Source organism: Haliotis rufescens, unplaced genomic scaffold (genome assembly GCF_023055435.1).
Source record: "Haliotis rufescens isolate VD_foot unplaced genomic scaffold, xgHalRufe1.0.p SCAF_2, whole genome shotgun sequence".
NCBI classification, from domain to species: Eukaryota; Metazoa; Mollusca; class Gastropoda; order Lepetellida; family Haliotidae; genus Haliotis; species Haliotis rufescens.
In genome coordinates, this window is record NW_025963890.1 from 46,145,756 (window position 1) to 46,166,540 (window position 20,785).

At 41.8% G+C, this 20,785-nt stretch overlaps 2 protein-coding genes across 6 annotated transcripts in view; both read right to left on the reverse strand.

Moving 5' to 3' along the window:
- Positions 1-4,619: 4,619 nt before the first annotated feature.
- Positions 4,620-14,366, reverse strand: LOC124142185. The gene is made up of 2 exons (XM_046510488.2): positions 14,260-14,366; positions 4,620-6,161 (listed from the first exon to the last, which is right to left on the reverse strand). Exons 1-2 carry the CDS (start codon positions 14,262-14,264, stop codon positions 4,964-4,966), a joined length of 1,203 nt encoding a protein of 400 aa, XP_046366444.1. The 5' UTR covers positions 14,265-14,366; the 3' UTR covers positions 4,620-4,963.
- Positions 14,367-17,378: 3,012 nt separating this feature from the next.
- LOC124142186 (protein sidekick-2-like) overlaps positions 17,379-20,785 on the reverse strand; it is a 118,221-nt gene continuing 114,814 nt past the window's right edge. For all 5 annotated transcript variants that reach the window (XM_046510489.2, XM_046510491.2, XM_046510490.2 and 2 more), the window contains one exon: positions 17,379-18,742. In XM_046510489.2, coding sequence (XP_046366445.2) covers positions 18,603-18,742 — 140 coding nt within the window. In that variant the 3' untranslated portion in view covers positions 17,379-18,602. The remainder of the gene's footprint in view (positions 18,743-20,785) is intronic.

The following is a 20,785-nucleotide window of genomic DNA, read 5'->3' on the forward strand; positions in this document are numbered from 1 at the left end:
TTACAAGGAACATATATTGTATACTGGTCCTGGTCTTAAAGGAGCGTGTCGGATTTTTGTTGACTGAAATTTGAAATGCCATGGTTCGAAAACGTTTACCCTTTTCCCACAGAAGTAGAACTGGCAGGCCAGGAACGATAATCGGAGCGATTTTTGTATTCGAAATCACTGATCCAAACATGGCCAAGGGACCAAACTCTGCACAACGGGTGCTCAGGATTCATTGGGCGATAGACGTACAATCATTGATACTTGAACAGGCGAAATATTAGAGTTGAAAGCTTTGCCTTTATTTGAAATATACACAACTCTAAATAACAGCCAGTTTCATACTCTGTATGAGTTGTGTCGATATGGGTTATGCTTCATGACAGATGCATTTAGGGTGGGATTACTTGAAATTCATTACTATGAAACCGCAGGGTAAAATAAAGTATACACTTGAATAATGGATTTTACCAAAAGACAAACGTTACCAAAACCCTGTCGCCGAAACCCTGCAAACACATAACCAACGAATAACAATTTATTGTTTGTTTCATTACTAGTCATCATCAAACATAGGTGTATACTTCCTTTGGTGTTTATAACATATCTTTGTTCGAGAACTGTCTTTGGCTCATAGGTCCTCTTCAAGTGTCCAGTATCTTGTCAATGTCCTCGTTAACATGTTATTCAAGTATATATTATCTGCAATGTCCTCGGTCACTTAGTCACCTTTATTAACTGCAATGTCAGTAACTGTTGTTATCGAACGATATCATATGCAATGTCCGCTGTAACTTTTCCAACTATATTATATGCACTGTCCTCGTTCACTTAGTGTCAATATGTCATAAGTCATCATATATTAACTGCAATGCCCCGTTCACTAAGTGTAAATGTGTCATAAGTCATCATATATTAACTGCAATGCCCCGTTCACTAAGTGTCAATATGTCATAAGTCATCATATATTAACTGCTATGCCCCGTTCACTAAGTGTAAATGTGTCATAAGTCATCACATATTAACTGCTATGCCCCGTTCACTAAGTGTAATTGTGTCATAAGTCATCACATATTAACTGCTATGCCCCGTTCACTAAGTGTAAATATGTCATAAGTCATCATATATTAACTGCAATGCCCCGTTCACTAAGTGTAAATATGTCAGTTAATGTGTGATGACTTATGACATATTGACACTTAGGGAACGGGGATATTGAAGATGATATACGATGACTTATGATATACTGACGCTTTGTCAACGGGAACATTGCAGTTATTATAAAGTTGATAACTAGTGATCGAAGACATTGCAGATAATATATGATGACTTATGACATATTGACACTAAGTGAACGAGGACAGTGCATATAATATAGTTGAGAAAGTGACAGCGGACATTGCACATGATATCGTTCGATAAGAGCTGACATTGCAGTTAATAAAGGTGACTAAGTGACCGAGGACATTGCAGATAATATAAACTTGAATAACATTTTAACGAGGACATTAAGTCATCATATAATAACTGCAATGCCCCGATCACTAAGTGTAAATATGTCATCAGTCACATATATTCACTGCAATGCCCCGATCACTAAGTGTAAATATGTCATAAGTCACATATATTCACTGCAATGCCCAGATCAATAATTGTGTAAATATGTCATAAGTCATCATATATTATCTGCAATGCCCCGATCACTAAGTGTAAATATATCATGTCATCACATATTAACTGCAATGTCCCATTCACAAAGTGTAAATATGTCATAAATCATCACATATTAACTGCAATGACCCGTTCACTAAGTGTAAATATATCATAAGTCATCACAAATTAACTGCAATGCCCCATTCACAAAGTGTAAATATATCATAAGTCACATAGATTTACTGCAATGCCCCGTTCACTAAGTGTAAATGTGTCATAAGTCATCACATATTAACTGCAATGCCCCATTCACTAAGTGTAAATATATCATAAGTCATCATATGTTAACTGCAATGTCCTCGGTCCTTAGTTTCCAACTACACCACATGCAATGTCCACATCTAAAATGTCCATCAAATTTTCATATTATTCCAATATAAACTAGTGTCCAAAAGAAACGATACCACCTGTTTGCAACGACACAAAAGAAAAACTAAACAATGCAGAAGTTTAGGATTGGTGTTATGCTTTTGAGAAATCCTTTCACAACATCTGTACAAAAATTTCATTGCAATAAAATCTGTACAACCAATATGACAAGCCTTTAAAGATGGGTGGGGTCGAAAAATGAACATTTCGTTAGAGCACTGATCACAGAAACAACGGGAAATGTCACACCACACGTCTCAAAGTCAAGTCAGTAGCGGGTATGTCCACCGTGAGCATCAATACATGCCAGAACACGCCTACGGACTGATGACGTCAAACGTCTGATGACGTTGGGAGTGATGCGTTGCCATTCCTCGAGGAGACATCGTTCCAAGTCCTGGACGTTGACTGGAGGCACACGGCGACGTCGGATTTGCCGATCGAGGTGGTCCCATAAGTGCTCGATGGGATTCATGTCCGGTGAACATGCGGGCCATAGCAAAACCTGTACGTTGGCGTTGGCAAGGAGTCCACGAGGCTGTTGCTGAATAAAGGGCACCACAACAGGCCGTAGGATGTCATCAAGATAACGCTGTGCATTCAGGTTTCCACGAATTACTACAAGCATCGTTTTGACGTCACCACATATGCCACCCCAAACCATTAACCCTCCACCTCCAAACGGCCGGACCTGTTGGATACAGTTAGGCGCCAAACGTTCACCAAATCGTCGGTAGGGATGACGTGGCCGGATACCATACTGCCGTAGTCTCCTGTAGACGGTCTGTCGACTGATCCTGTGTCCCAGTGCTGTAGCCGCCGTGGACGTCGCTGTTACGGTGCGGTTCCTCAGGTGTAATACGCGGATGTAACGATCTTCACGGGGCGTGTTTACTCGTGGTCTTCCACTCCTGGGCCTGTCTGACGTCTGACCTGTCTGACGTAACCGCTGCATCAACCTGGTGATAGTGATTCGTGCGCAGCCTAACCTTCTGGCGACGTCGACGTGTGAGGCTCCTTGTTGGACCATTCCAACGGCTCTCTCTCTCTCTTGATGGCTGTCAAACGTGGCATATCTTGTGTTCTTTTTGTTGCTGTGATATCAACGTGTCTGATCAGCCGTTTTATACAGTTTTTCTGCACGTGCAGAACATGCTAGAGAGGGAAATGTCACTTTCACGAAATTTACGTTTTTTCCCGGAAGTGATCACGTGTTCCCGGTATTTTTTATCGACTATGCTGTGTTTGGGATGTGCAATACGAATTGGCATGTTTTCATACTTGACAATTCACTTATTAAAAATTAATTTTGAAAATAAGTTGGTATCGTTTCTTTTGGACACTAGTTTAGTATCTGCAATGTCCTCGTTCACACAGCCTCGATCACCCACTGCATTACGTTCGTTCTATTATGATACATACCATTCGCCCATTCGCCCTCATGCCTTCGTTTGGAGTCCGGTTGAAATGATGCTAAATTTAGGCGACCAATCATTTTACATTGGCCTTTCATAATTGAAAGAAGTGCTCACGCTAGAACTCGCCTTGTTGAGTACTGTACCAATTACAACTGGGATCTTAAGACACCCCCTCCTGTGTTATACTGATATAATATATGTTCCAGGAAAACATCATCATATTTTCGAGGCAAGGGAGTTAACTGTGGAATTTCAGTTAAGGCTGGAATTTGTGGGTTTGATCGTAACGCCACCAGTGGCTATTACGAGTTATGTCCCTTCTTTGTTCCCCCTGTTGACCAATAAGATTCAACCACTCATATCACTTGCATTTGCTTCAAACAAGATCAATACGATCTGATAGATAATCAAAATATATATTGTAATAAAACGGGTCTTACTTCGCGAAGTGCCTAAAATCATGTAAGCATCTTGATTAAAAGCATGAAAAGATTTGGAAAATATCTGTTCACGTAAATCTAGCAATCGAGCGAAATCTGCACGGCAATTTTGATTGGACTATGCATAACCACGTTGGTCCAGCTAAAATGTGACTCCACAATTCCAGCCTAGTTCGGCAAGGGTGGAAACTGGACTTTTATAGTCAGTTAACTCCCTTGCCTCGGGAAGATGACGTCAATTCTTATGGTTCTATTAAACATCCCGAAACAAACAGAAAAAGGTGACGTCACTTCCGAAACACTATTGTGGTGAATGAGTGAGTGAGTATGTGTTTACACCGCTTTTAGCAATATTCCAGCAATATCACGGCGGGGGGGGGGGGGGGGGGGGGACACCAGAATTTGGCCTTACACATGTCGGGAATCGAACCCGGATCTTCGGTGTGACGAGCAATTGCTTTAACCACCAGGCTACCCGACCGACCCTGACGGTGAATGATCTTAGGGTATATATCGTAAAAGAACAGAGACATAATAAACTGGGTACTTATTATTATATTATACATAAGATAGCTACATCTATGAGGAACAACTCTCTAAACACTTCCCTCTCAAGAATAACGTCGTCCAATTTACGACGTCATCAAGTTGCCAGCGCATTTTCGAATCTCCAGAAATGACGTCATGATAGAACAGTGTTTTAGCGTGAAATAAACCACGCTTTGTTCTTTATTGTTCTCTGTGATTTGTCGCGGAGCTAACTTATATTGTACGATAAACAACGACCACGAGGCTTTTATTTCTTTAAATATTGCGCAGGTATCCAGGTACCAGTATCTGCTCAAATGCGGTTTTAAATGTTCCCTGACCAATGGATCCGTTTGCATTTCAGTTATCATTCTCAACTCCCTGGGGAGTATACAACTCAATCTGCCTATGGGCGCTAGAATGTTTTCACTGAACGTCCAACCGACTTATATGCATTGTCCTCGCTCTTTAAGTGTCCATCAGCATCAACTGCAATGCCCTGGTTCACTAAGCATCCACATGTCTATTGGCCTCGATGATCTGTTCCACGAGGCCCGCCTCCTCCAGGGGCTGTAGTGTAAAGTCTGTAAGGACAATGGTGAACGGGTGGTTTTGCTGCTGCAGCCACAGCATCCCTTCCTCCCGGATGTCGAGGGACCGTCCGTAAAGACTCGTCAGGCACTGGAACTGGACCGTGATGACCCATTGAAGGATGACCAGTTGATGGTGGTGGACGTGGATCTGGGACAACTCGTTCTCCGAGTGTTCATCCAGAGTTTCCCCAGTACACACATTTGGCCAGCGAGCATATATCACCCCACGAGGCCACACCTGGGTTGAGGTGGGTCTGTCGTGGAGGAACAGCACCCTCCTGCCCGACCCCCACACATCCCCCATGGTGTGTTCTGTGAGAAGGATGGTCCATCTGTTAATGACCGTGTCCCGGAACAGCACGTCCAGCCAGACAGACAGCTGCCGTTGCATCGACATTTCAAGTGTTGATGTATGCTGGAAATCAACTATAAAGAATTCCCTCGGGTGAAGCTGAGAGAAAGCCCATATCTCAAGGAGATCCGCGAGAACGAGTTGTCCGTAGAAGACCCCGTGTATCACCCGAGCTCCGTAAGCCTCTTCCATTGCCCCAAGCCTGTAGTCCACATACCGCACACCCGCCATTAGCTGCTGTCCCACCCGGACGTTCTGACACTTGGCGAGGTGGTACAGGAACATATTGAAGGAGAACGTCCCGCTGTGATGTGTCCCCGCTAGACGGAGCTGTTTGATTGTCTTGTTTACCAGTACATCCCCCATGTTCCCCATCCAGTCAGGGTGTTGTCGGGCCACGGGGATTTCCCGGTTTCTGCAGTCAATGGTGAACTCCTCTCCCGCAGCCTCCCCATCCAGACTATATGAGCGAAGTTCTCCGTGGTCACACACCGCTACCACGTGGAAGTCCCCGTCACAGCTGCCGATGGCCCCGTTTAAGACGTCTACGTCCACGACGCCCGAGCAGACGTCCCTGCCGTCACAGAGAGCCTTCACGTAATCTGTGAGAAGGGATTCTTCATCTGCCAGAGCTCTGCCCGTGCCACAGGAAGCCCCGTACACAGCCTTCAGGACCGTCATACCACTGGAAGACAGAGCGATGTTTTGGGAAGACACGATACCAAGTACCCAGGCCGCTGAGAAGAACAGTGTTATACACCTGAAACATAATCAGAAAAACATGTCTCTCACAGTTCAAACAGTTGGATGCTTTTGATTGTTTACAGTGAGTGAGTGAGTTGGGTTTAACGCCGCTTTTAACAGTATTCCAGTTATATCACGGCGTGTCAGATTAATGTAGGAAGAAAGCCCGAAGTGATGCAGGTTTCGGACGTTTACTTCGTTGGTGAAACCCACGAGCACAGGTATGGTGCTGGCAAACCTAGAAACATAATCGGGGACAACCGGGATTGAAACCCACAATCATAGGTTTCTGGTGTGCCCAAGGGACGCAACTTTGCACAGCGAATCGCGGCGCCTTAGACGACTTGGCCACCCGTGCCCCCGATTGTTTACAGTGAAAGAGAAGATCCTTTATTATCGCTGGATAACGAATGCTAAGAAAGATTCCTTGACATTCTTAACTTTAATATCATTATTAAATCAAATTCTTTATTATTATAATTCTGATAACGACTTGGAGAACACTATTTGAAACAAGAGACAAAGATGGGTGTAACGTCTATGTGAAAGGTCTTTCAGTTACAGCGTACATCGGGAGGAATCTCACAGGGATTCAGGCCTTGTGAATCGTGGATTCAAACCCACAAATCCATCATCATCGAATCCTGTCACACTGACTGACTGACTGAGTATGGTTTTACGCCGCTTTTAGCAATATTCCAGCAATATCACGGCGGGTAATCCTGTCACAAGTCTGTAGAGTGAATTGTGACGCATTAGAAGACTGGCGTAAACACGCCTCCTGAGAACTCATAACATATACTGGTCGTCACTTTGACCTGATCAAAATACTTATTTTGACGCCGTTGTGCTTACAACGACGACATCAGACGCCCCAACTGAACGTCATCAGGTTCCCCACTTAACGTCATCAGATTCCCCACTTAACGTCATCAGATTCCGACACTTAACGTCACCAGGTTCCCCAGTTAACGTCATCAGATTCACGTGGCCTCGATGAAACTCATTCCTTCGGCGTTCGTTAGGCAGTGCAGAGTTGCGTCCCGGAATCATCTTTCTTGTGTTCATATGTATATGTACAAGACTTGCGTCACATTGGAATATCTCCAACATTAACCTGACACGCCGCGATTCACCGCTATATTGTTCAGAACGACGTTAACACACTTACGCTGACGCTTCTTGATTTAAATTCCTTGTTGTAAGGCAACCATACAAATTTTATGAAATTACAATATGCAACCGAGAGTTTGTTTATCAAATCACTTCTTTGGACCATATATCTATGTATACAGAAAGTGCGTTATGCAGTAAAATTGCATCTCAATCAACTGTTCAAAATTGTGTCGGAAAGACATTTTGAGACAAAGTTTATGGGAGAGGTTCGTCACAGCCATTCCCCATGGCTCGCCTCAGTATGGGCAACCGCACAGGTACATGTAAGTATGATGTAGATATTCCCTCACCGGAAAAACTTGACTCGTGATGTCTAGCCGCGAACGTCCCTCATTCTAATCCGACGCAACGGGCGCATACAGCACTGACATGTGATATTTCAGAAAGTAGCGTAGTAGAAATCCATTCAATTTAGTGGCATGTCTTGGGATATTTTAACAAATAGAATGTCTGGCTACATATTTTTCATTCTTTGATAACAGCGTGAATTTACATGTGCGTTGCCTTAGTCGGCAATAGTAAAGCTATACCGTGGAAGCTATGGATTGAACCTGGATCAGACAGACCAAGACTACGGGAATTGTACATGTTAAAGTATAAGGAAGAGGATTTATGGAAGTCAACTTCTTTATTATGAGGAACACAACGTTTTGGAGCATATGCTTACTCCTTCATCAGGTGAATAAATGCTACTTACTTACTGATATTGGAGATTTAACGTGCGCTTTCCGACTGCAAGCGTATTTCGCACACGGGCCCGGCCAGGCCATTTAATGTGTTTCCGAAAAGGGGAAAAGCGAGTTTGTGCAACCCAGGAGGGGGACTTTAGGGGTTGCTGGTTGATGCTTTTATTTAGGTAATGAGGCCATCGGCCCATTATACACGTGCAGAGCATGATGGCATACAAATGTGACAGAGCGCTGAATTATAAGATTTACAATGCAGTGTTCAAACTGTTAATATTGGAGTTAATTATATGACACAGGTATTCCCTTGAAAATGGAATTACGTTTCTTACCAGCAAGAAATACATATTTTGCTAAATTGTTGCAAATACTTTGATTAGTCGAGCTGAATAATAAGAACATTTTCTCACGACTTGGAAACATGTGATAATAATTTGGTATGAGATTAGACCGCAGATCAAGATAGAACGGACACACCATACAAAAGTGGAACTCATCTTCGATAGCACTTACAACACAGAGGGGACAGAAACGTTCATGTCTTGGTATATTATGATATCTGCCTGTTTCAACCATAAGATTGGATCCGAGAAAATTCAAGATATTAATTCGAAATAATGTTACATCAATTAATCGAATCCAGTTATTATATGAAAATTTATCCCTTACTGCAGAGAACAATTCAAGCTTAGAACAAGATTCACAATTATTGTGCAACACTTGATTTTCAATGTCTACGCTCCTTTGCCTCAACTGATGTAAGAACAAGTCAGATCTACCAACACCCTGTTGTAGCCATACCTCTGCAAATCCGTAAGAAAACAGCAATGATTTAATCTTGAGTGCCCAGCAGGCGTTGCCATTCTCTGCCCTTTTTATATTGAAAACTATATGTTTTTTTCAAAATCAAATTATTATCTTGTATCAATAGTCGAAGCCAAAATTTTATAATTTTTAAATAATGTGACACTTTGACGGAGTTTCTCATCAAGACAGATTTTACAAAGCTATTTGGTGTGTTTCTACTCAAAACCAAAGTCAATTTACAGAATTTACTGTGCACATTTTCAATGTCAGGTGATGCATGGAATCCCCAAACTTCCGATGCATATGTCAAAATTGGTAACACTTTTACATCAAAAATTTTGAAACAGACATCTGGTGGCAGATATGAGAATTTACCTAGTCTAGACTGGAGGATTTGAATCACCTTCCAAGCTTGCTGGGCTAATGTCTTCTGAGTTAAACTCCACGAGCCAGAAGAGGATAACTGGACACCGAGATACTTATAATTCGATACTGTGGTGACATCATCATTTCCTATCCTAAATTTTTCCTGATTTCTAAGTTTTCCACCATTTCTAAAAATGACAACTTTACTTTTATCAGTATTAATAGTAAGTTTCCATTTATCACAATATAAAGATAGTTTATCAAGTCGCTTTTGAAGACCAACAACTGACACGTCCATTAAAATAATGTCATCGGCGAACAACAAGATGAACAGTTCTAGAGTATGTAAGGTAACACCATGAGCATCACACTCCAACTCCTCGACAATGTCATTAATAAAAAATGAGAATAAAAATGGAGACAGCTGACATCCCTGTCTAACACCTGACATACAATCAAAGAAATCTGTAAGACCACAATCTAATGAAACACAAGATTTGACAGATTTATACATATTTTTAAGAACTCTAAATACTCGTCCCTTGATACCACCCTTCCATAGTTTGAAAAATAAACCATTTCTATACACAGAATCAAATGCCCCTTTTAGATCGATGAAAGCACAGTATAGTCTACCTTTTTTGTAGGAAAGATATTTACTGATCAATGTCTCAACAACAAAGATGTAATCCGTGGTCTGAAAACCCTTTCTGTAGCCAGATTGTTCTCCAACGATACAACTTTCCTGAAACGCCCAGTTATTCAACCTGTTACAGAGAATTTTTGCAAAAATCTTACCAGCTACGTCAAGGAGTGTTATAGGCCTATAGGTTTGGGGGTCACGTGGACTACCTTTCTTAAAGATTGGAAGAATAATACCAAAGGACCACTGATTGGGGAATATACCAGTAGACAAAACTAGATTAAATAAATCCAACAGCATGTTCAGACAAACCGGCGGAGCGTTCTGAAAGAACTCGACTGATATACCTGAGAGACCTGGTGCTTTACCTGGCTTCATACTGCCTAGTGCTGATAACAACTCGTTTATACTGATAACTTCATCTAGCTCACTTTCTATATCAACAGTTCTATCAATCACTTCAGCTGAAATAGAGTTCACAAAATCGTCAACAGATTTATAAAATTCAATAAAATCTTTACATTCACGGTTTCCATGAAATACAAATTCAAAATAACTCATCCATTCATAGGAAGTAATGTCTTTTGAAATCACAAACGATTTATTTTGCAAAGTACGCCAAAATCTCTTATTGTCATTATTATTCAAATAATTTACCAAATTGTTGGCAAAATTATTCTGGTAACAACGAGCTTTGTATGAGCACAAGTCTTTATACTCTCGCCAAGCTGATGTATATTGCAGTCTGTCAGCTTGGCTACCGGAGACATGAAATGCACGAAGCCATCGCCGCGCACTAGCACGTGCACTTTCACAGTCAGGATCAAACCAGTTACGTCTCTTGTTTGATTGACAGTTGATTGATGTGGACGGATTAGTTTCACAATGGCTGGCACATTTTGATAACATGTTTGTAAACAAATCAGTTGCACTGTTTACCTTGTTACAGGCTACTGCATCGTCGAATGCTGAATGTATCTCTGTCGATCGGTTATTCCAGTTGTCAACATACGTCGATTGATTTTCATCTTTCCATTTGTATATGGTCCTTGTTGATAAAAGACTACGGGAATTGGCACTTGATGAAGTTTTTACTTTGAGAGAAAATGCAATTGGTAGGTGAGTGGAATCAACTTGATCTCCGATTTGAAAAGATGATATCATCGGGAACGAGGTTTCAAATGTCAGTACAAAGTCAATAACACTTTGACCATTGTTAGCAAAGCAAGTATGATTGCCCACCCCAGTATCCCCACCAACACGACCATTACAGATTCTGAGACCTGTAGTTTTACAGAGATCAAGTAGGTGTTGTCCTCTTTAATTTAAGACGTTATCTTGAGAGTGTCGTGGTATAAAATTACTATCCTCCACATAGTGTACATCTTCATCTATGGGCAAGTGGGTAGTGTCATCGTTTTCAATATAATCATGAGCACAACCTGTCCGGGCATTGGAGTCTCCCATAATATAGATATGACAATTTGGGGAATCAGTTTTTAAATTGCTGATATCATTATCAAGGGTGTCAAACATATTTTCAAGAGAGTAAACACTAGAGTTGGGTGGAGAGATATATTTGAGTGCAAGGAATAAAGTTTCACAACATGTTTCGAATTTAAGCCATAGGATATTTTCGGAATCAATTTGGAATACAGAGCAAAATTCACTTATGTCATCACTCACCAGATACAGAAGTCCTCCAGAATTCCTGATAGCATTACGATGTTTACGTCTCAATTTCCGGAATTGAGAAAAAGCATTAAACACAAATACATCTGTCTCATCAGCCCAAGTTTCCACGAGGCCAACAATATGAAATTTGGCAATGAATTATTTAAATGATGGCACATTTAGTTTTGATTTCAGACCCTCTATATTCCAGCAAATGAATCTAATGTCCGTCTCTTTGTCGGAAGGGCCTTGGCCAGTCTGCTATTGTTCAGAAAGTGAGTCTTCATCTCCACAATAAGCAGAACTGGGCAGAGGAGGGCGACGTTTGATGTGTTTCACGAGTTGAAGTTTAGAGGAGTCTGTATCGTCCAGCTTGAAGAGGTCGTCGTCAATTTGGAGTTTGGTGTATCTCAGCATAGAGAATTTATTGTTCTGTCGAGCCTCATTCATAAAAGGTGTCAGTTTATTTCTGACCTTGCGTTCTTCCTCCGTGAAGTCATGGGAGATATGTATCTTACTACCTTTCAAATTTCGGGAAGAACCCATCACCTGAGATTTGTGTTTTGGGTGTGTGAACGTCAAGAGGACTGGTCTGGGTCCCGGGGTTTTAGTCGTCAGTCTTCTTGCTAAAAGCACTCCTACATTTTCATCAGAAGGTTTCAATTTGTTTATAATAATTTCATTTATTTTTGCTTCAGTTTGGTCATAAGTTTCTCTCGTAGTTTCTTCCACATTATAAAAAATAATGTTATTTCTTTTACTTTGGCTCTCCATGTTATTTATTTTACGTGTCAAGTATGAAACTTGTTCTTTTAGGGCAGAATTCTCATTTCCCATCGCTTGGAAATCCTGTTCAATGCAATTTATCCGGTTAGACAGTGTTAAGAAATTGTCACTCATATCCTTTCTCATACCTCGAATTTCTTTCAGAAGTTCACTGTTACTGGGTTCGGAGTTCGGAGGTTTGGTGGTTTGTCTCGTCACTCTACTTGCACCTGTATCTTCTGGGCCGGGGCCTGGGTTTAGGTTGACATCATTACCCAGTTGGATTAGAAGCATAACACTCACGACGACGGCTGCTCTCACAAGCCTACCTGTACCTGCCGGCACGTGCATCATGGCGACACGCATGACTTGAGCCAATTTCGCTCGGCGACCCATAAATGCGATAAAAGTTGAAGCAAAACTGCCAACACTTCCTCTATACGTTGCTAGATCACACCCCATACTTGTTTGTCATTAGGTTTCAATACATAAAGGGGTTTTTGAAGTAGTATTGACGACTTCTACTGCATTTTCATCAGAGCTGCTTTTCGTGCGTGCTCTCACCTCGCCGCCAGGTGGCGCTTATATAGTAATTTTGAAATTTTGAGATTTGGAATGAATGCCAAGAGTGGGTGGAGGACGAACTAAGGGAGCTGTGTGTGTGTTGGGTGGTTGTGAGATAAGGTAGTTTTGGTTTTAATATTTTATTTGGGGTTTAAATGCGACTAATTAGTCCTGTTTTAATTAGGTATATGCCTAAGGCTTTGAATTTTTCTAATTTATTTTGAGGATTTAGGATTGATTCTAGTGTAAGTGCGGTTTTAAGATTTAGGGTGGTCTGTAGTGTTGTTCGGTGTGTTTGGTAGTGTGTGCAGTGAATGAGTACGTGCTATGAAGGAGAGAACATATATATATGTGCCTGTAAGAACAACAAAAGCGATAGCATAACAAAGGCGCAAAGTTAACAAGGAAAGACAATAGATAATTGGTGCTGTCAGGTGATGTAAGCCAGGACTTAACAGTAAATAAGCACTGATAGGTGACGGCGGTAGATGATAGCCAATTGTCGATTGATAGCCAATTGATGGGTAATAGGCAATGGGCAGCGGGCATTTATTCACCCGATGAAGGGGTGAGTGTATTCTCCAAGACGTTGTGCTCCTCATAATAAAGAAGTTGACATCCATAAATTCGCTTCCTTATGTGTACCACGTCCTAATGCCTTTCGAGGACTTGATGTTGAAGTATAGCTGTTATAGCCGTAGATGTCAGCCTGCTTTGTCATTGAGGCCTGTGCCTCTTCAACCATACTGACGAACCGTCCTCCGTGTTATTCGATCCGTCCTTGACCGTTAATGTGGTACAATATTCTAAATGTGGTGCTTGGTCCTTACTGGTGTACTAGGCCCTTACTGTAGTACAATATCATAAATGTTATGCTACGTCCTTACTGGTGTAAAAGGCCCTTACTGTAGTACAATATCCTAAATGTGGTGCTTGGTCCTTGCTGGTGTACTAGGCCCTTACTGTAGTACAATATCCTAATTGTTATGCTACGTCCTTACTGGTGTAAAAGGCCCTTACTGTAGTACAATATCCTAAATGTGGTGCTTGGTCCTTGCTGGTGTACTAAGCCCTTACTGAAGTACAATATCCTAAATGTGGTGCTTGGTCCTCACTGGTGTACTAGGCCTTTACTGCAGTACACTATCCTTATTGTTGTGCTAAGTTCTTACTGTGGTACAATGTTCTCACTGGGTACCTAGATCCTGACTGAGATACCAGGTCCTTACTGGGGTATAAGGCATGACCCGTTTCGTAAAACAATAGCTGCGATACGATCATCGTAACCCGTAGCGATAAGATTGCTTCGTGAATCGGGTCCAAACTGTCTAAAAACCAACTACTTTAACCCTTAAAACTTTGTTATACAATATTACGTAAGCCAATTCGTGAACGCATACCCATATATATGACAAATGCGATGTTTGCCTCACCTCATGTTGTTGTGCCGATTCCAAAGCCTGCACTCTCGGACCGTCCCAGCAGATATGGTGCCAGGTCACAGCCAGCCTTGTTCTCAGATAAGCATGTATCAAATATCATCTCCTCGTGTCATACATACGACGTCTTTACATTCCATCGATCAGCTTAGGTTTTGGTTTGGTTTGGTTTGTTGTTTATCGCCGCTTTAAGCACGATTCCAGCTGTATGACGGCGGTCAGTAAATAATCGAGTTTGGACCAGACAATCCAGTGATTGACATCATGAGCATCGATCTACGCAATTGGGATACGATTACGTGCATCAACCAAGTCAGCCAATCTCATTAAAATCAGATCTTAGTTCTCGCTGCCGCTAAACAAAGATCTGAGGACATCCCATTACGGGTCACGTAATATTGACCTTGCGCAAACTTTGACCGACTAATGGAATGACCAATCAGAAGGCAGCTTTCTCGTGCTTTACGGCACTAATTTCAAATTGGCGACTACGCTCCGAAACATTTTTTGACAAATTCTCAATTACAGATTTGAAACCTGAACAAAAGAACATTCTGGAATGGCTAATAGATGGCCTAGATTGTATGGATTCAGTCGTTAAACCCGTAACTATCGTTCGGAGTTAAAGTTTTCGAGGTAGCATGATTAGAAATCACATTCCGACTGTCACTTTCATAATCTGGTAAGCGATGCTCCGATTGGTCGGATGAAAGGTCGTTCTGACGTGACCCGTAATGAGATGTACTCAGATCTTTGTTTAGCGGTAGCGAGAACTGAGGTCTGATTTTAATGAGATTGCCAAGTCAGCAAGCCTGACTACCCGATCCCGTTAGTCGCCTCTTACGACAAGCATGGTATGCTGAAGACCTGTTCTACCCCAGATCTTCACGGGCCCCATCAGCTTAGGAATTGTAGCACTGTTGTAACTAAGGCAAGGTTGTACTCTTTCATAAAATAATTGTTTGTTGTTTTTCTTGTTTTGTTGTTGCATTCTTGGGATTTCAGTGTTGTTCAGGTTGTCATGAGGATCATATTGACCCTAACCTGATGCTCACAATTCATAACAAACGAGGGGAAATTGGGTTGCGGTCGCATTTAAGAACTTTTGCACTCACGTTGCGGTTTGTGCGCGTTTGTCTGCTTGTACTAGTCCGGACTTATGGTGCCAGACCCATTTAGACACCGTATATACTGAACCGGCCGTACCAATCCTTGTTTTAGCCCCTTAATACTGAGTGACAGGCAGGGTAACATCAAGTACCATCTTGTAACGTATTTTGGTATGGCGAGGCCGAGTATCGATCCCCCGACCTTCTGCTTACTACGCAGACGCTCTATCAAACTACACGGAGTCAATCTATATTTATATGAACGAAAACGTTGATCACCAATCAGTTGAGTGAGTGAGTATGGTATTACGCCGTTTTTAGCACTATTACAGCAATTTTATGGCGGAGGACACCAGAAATGGGATTCACATATTGTACCCATGTGGGGAATCGAACCCGGGCCTTCGACGTGACGAGCGAACGCTGTAACCACTAGGCTACCCCACACCCCAAATAAGGTGAGGATTAGACAAGGGTTCGTAATAACCGATCTGGTTATAACTGATAGTTGGGACAGGAATAAGTATTTCAAATTAGGGAAATACTTCTTTAATTAGAATCTACTATATGAACTACTAATAGATGGGACCCGTGAGGATCCGGGGTAGAATAGGTCTTCAGCAACCCATGCTTGCCGTAAAAGTCGACTATGCTTGTCGTAAAAGGCGACTAACGGTATCGGGTGGTCAGGCTCGCTGACTTGGTTGATGCATGTCATCGATCCAAATTGCGTGGATCGATGCTCATGTTATCAATCACCGGATTGTCTGGTCCAGACTCGATTATTTAAAGACCGCCGTCATATAGCTGGAATATTGCTGCGTGCGGCGTTAAACAACAAACAAACAAACAAACTAATAGATGTTTTGTCGTATGGGGACACTAACGGGATCCGGTGGTCAGGTTCGCTGACTTGGTTGATGCACGTCAGCGTTTTCCAATTGCGTGGATCAATGCTCATGATGTCATTCACTGGATTTTCAGCTCATTACTTAAATTACAGACTGCCGTCATAAAGCTGGAATATTGTTGAGTGAGGCGTTAAACAACAAGAAACAAACGAAACGTTGTCTCCATGAGATTATGTATACACGGGATCACTATACACATGGGCGGACCTGTGTCGTGTCGATAGCTATTTAACAGACGAATCCACATGCTGATTGGTGTTTCTGTAGGTAGCGGATAAAAAGCTCATGCCATAGTTAAATCGAGGATGTTGCTGTCAAGCTTCTTTTAAAGCTTAAAGATGGCATTGCAGGACGATTCCAGACAACGGATTACCTTAATGCAGAATGCGTGAATGGGCCGATTATTTCAAAGGCTTGCAGTTCGGTTTTTAGAATTTTAATTCGATGAACCGAAAAATATTAGTCAATCCGTGAATGCCACTGGACAGGAGACGGTGAGTGGCAATGGCGTTGCATTTGTTTTCAGTTCACATCGGCAAAATCTGAGATCATTTCCAGCTTACTCAATTCGCCTAGATATAAATGTTTTGTGTACGCAGTTCTCCTGAGTCGACCATCATTAAATCTGCACGAGAAACGATTGTCTGTGTCTACTAAACCATACACAGCCACTTAGTGTTTTACAGTGTTTAAAACAGTCAGATTCACTTTCCTTCATGCGCATTTGACTCTTGTTGTTTTACGCCGCACTCAGCAATATTCCAGCTAAACGAAGTCAGTCTGTAGAAAATCGAGTCTGGAACAGACAATCCAGTGATTGACATCAAGAGCATCAATCTACGGGATACGATTATATGCATTAACAAAATCAGCTGGCCTGACCACCGGATCTCTTTAGTCGCCTCTACGACAAGCATGGGTTGCTGAAGACCAATTCTGACCCAGATCTTCGCATGTATACCCGGATCTGGTTGTGTGGAAAATATATGATGAAGGTGACGAAATCAACACAGTTTCCAAAGGAAGGACCACATTCGATAAAGTATTCTTGAAACGCTCGAACCGCCATCATGGAAGATTTAGAAACACAACATGACAGGAATTTTTTTATTTCACAAAGTAGCAAAAACATAGCATGACGCTCTCATTTTGTACATCACACAAATACCCTCCACTGAAGGCAATTAGGGCCCTTCTACACGACACATGTACGTCATCAGTATATATTGAACACATACAACGAAATCCTAGATACCGTTAGTAACCAATAACGATAATTTCTGGCATTAATATTTCGCGGAGATTAAATCAGCATGAACTATGATTGGGGTTCTAATTGTGAAGGGATTATATATCATTACAGTTGTTGAGATTATGTTAATCCTTTCTTGGACATCAATCACTGATTGACCATGCGTGTGTCTTCCTACGAATCATAAACAAAACAAAGGATTTCGAAGACGACAGAGCGAGTTAATATACATAAAGAACCTGTGTAAGTCACACCTTGTCTTATCAAAGAGCAGACACGTGACTGCCGCTTGTTCCAATTGGTCAGCAGATACCTCAAACGACTGCTGAGCCAATCAGAATGCAAGGGTTTGATGTTACGCGCTGTCATTGGCTACAAGTGACCAGCCAATCCGGGCCAGGCAGATGACAGAGATGGGCCCTACTATTATCCTTGTAATGAGCCAATTAATTTATACGGGGAATTTAATCATACTTTCAAACACATCCAAACTAGTAAAGATTAGTATGTTATATTTAACCAATGAGCCACTTTACACAACCATATTTCTGAAAGCATTCTTAAGTAACTGACGGCGCTGAGATAAAGGCATGCATATAGTATGAAGACATCCTGTGAAACCTCAGAAACTTGAAATCCAATGTACAATCGAAATTATCTCGAAATTTGATAGTTCGAGACAAGCATTGTGTTGGTATTATCGGAGTTCGAGCTTCTGAAGTTTGAGTAAATAGATATCAATTTCAGAAGATTTCAATGTAGCGTATTTCAGCGTGAAAGGAGCGAGTGAGTATGGTTTTACGCCGCTTTTAGCAATATTCCAGCAATATCACGGCGGGGGACACCAGAAATGGGCTTCACACATTGTACCCATGTCGGGACTCGAACCCGGGTCTTCGGCGTGACGACAAACGCTTTAACCACTAGGCTACCGCCCCATTTCAGCGTGGAAAACAGGACATATATTCTACACAGCAAAGCACCTGCACACAAAGAAGCCTATGTACATGCAAACATTACGTATACACTAGCACATCAGCACAACACCTACTAGCAGGGCTAACATTAGGACTTCCTGACGGCGCGACGTATGTACAACATGGCTCGCTTAGAATACACGATGCCAGACGCGTTCTCCATTGAGCAGTGGTACTTCCCGTAGTCCTTGTCCCGCGCCTTCAGGATGCGGAGCTCACTGGCTCCATCTGGCAGAAACAAAGAAAAGGATGTAGTCTGTTTGCGTTTGTGCTACTCATCTCACACCGGTCTTAAATTACCATTTCACTCAAACATTAATACAAATCAATGAATCCCATAGCTTGCTTGAACATATTTTTCTATATATCATCCCGCCTTGGAAAGTGTTGGCCCGTTTCATAAAAAACTCCACGCTGTTTGTTTTTTTTGCATGGATATTAAAAAAAAGGAAGTAAGGCTATTGTTCCTTTCCCCAACTTCAAAGCTCTCAATCCATTGCATTTCAATGCATTACAATAGTTGATAGCTTTATGAACTACTTTTTGCAAGTCTTAGACAAAAAAAAGGATCTTGTGTTCTCAGTCAAAGGGAGTTTTTTTAGTGTCTTTTTAAAGATGAACATGTGGATACACAACACAAAAAATAATAACAAATGTTTTAAGATGAAGATGAAATATCTGATACCTACAACTTACAAAGCCAAGATAAGGCAGTCAGCTCTCTGAACATAGTCTAGGTTTTCAGCATTATACCCGTGCTCGTGCATCACTTCCGGCTTTCCTCGTCTTAGTCGTCTAAGGCAGCGCGATTCGCTGTGCAGAGTTGCGTCCCTTGGGCCCACCAGAAACCTATGATTGTGGGCTCGAATCCCGGTTGGCCCCAATTATGTTTCTAGGTTTGTCAGCACCATACAAGTGCTCGTCGGTTTCACCGAAGTGGTAAACGTCTGAGACCTGCATCACTTCGGGCTTTCCTCCCACATTAAGCTGACACGCCGAGATATAACTGGAATACTGTTAAAAGCGGCGTTAAACCCAACTCACTCACTTAACATTAAGGGTGTGTAATGGTAAGCAATGTTCTAACCATATCACGACGGGGAACACTAGCGCTGGGCTTAACACTTAGTACCAAAGAATCGAACCGTGGTCTAACCACTTGGCTTCTAAGTCGCCCCTGAAATACAATATCATATAAGACATCTACGCGATAAATCTGAAAGAACACTGAAGAACGAAGCGTGGTTTATTTCACGATAAAGCATTGTTCTATCATGACGTCATTTCTGGAAATGCGCTCGCAACTTGATGACGTCGTATATTGGACGACGTTATTTTTGAGAGGGAACTGTCATCAAGTGAGTTGTCCCCCATAGATGTAGCTGGGCAACGTAGATAAACGCGAAGGCCGAGCGATCGCTTCCAAAAGTGGGAGAGATATGACAATCGGTGTTGGGAGAAAAGGTGGCGACAATCGACGTGAAAATTGTGAGAATATGCGCGAAAGACCAAATTTAACACCCCTGTTCGTAAAATTTACTTGTCCAACATTTCCGAGGTTTCCGGTTTCTGTTGACGGAGTCATCATTATTAAAATTTGGTTAAATATTTTTTTTAAATGTTGATATCTCATCTAAGAAATAAACTACTCTTGGTTGATGTAGAAAGTCCAATCGGGTTAGTAGGAAAATCGTTTGTCCTGAAACACTATCTTCCTGTTTGCCTTTTGGGGAGTCTGTATACATTACCTTTGTACAGTACACTAGATATCATGGCGTATGTCCTTAGAACAGGTAATTGAAACGCCACTTTCCCCGTTGGTTATATATAACTCAAGTTTTATTATGTTGGCCAATCTAGCAATAAACGATAACCCAAATTACATAGACCAATGTATCAGTTCCACTCAGGGCTCTAATCATAACGTCTAAACATAGACTGGGAATAGACGCAACTGTATGCCAGTCACCTTAATGTAGGTCTTGAGTGCTTCCTGTAGTCACGTGGTCGGTCGGAATACAAAGTAACATAAATGTTAATATCTAATATATTAATATCGATTTGAACCTATTTGCAGAAAAACAAATCACAAAATGGTGAGATCTTAATTATTGACTGCTTAATTTCATAATAATCGAGGGGGTGTGAGGGGGGCACGGGCGGCCCAGTCGTCTAAGGCGCCGCGATTTGCTGTGCAGAGCTGCGTCCCTTGGACACGTCATTAACCTATGATTGTGGGTTCGAATCCCGGTTCGCCCCGATCATGTTTCT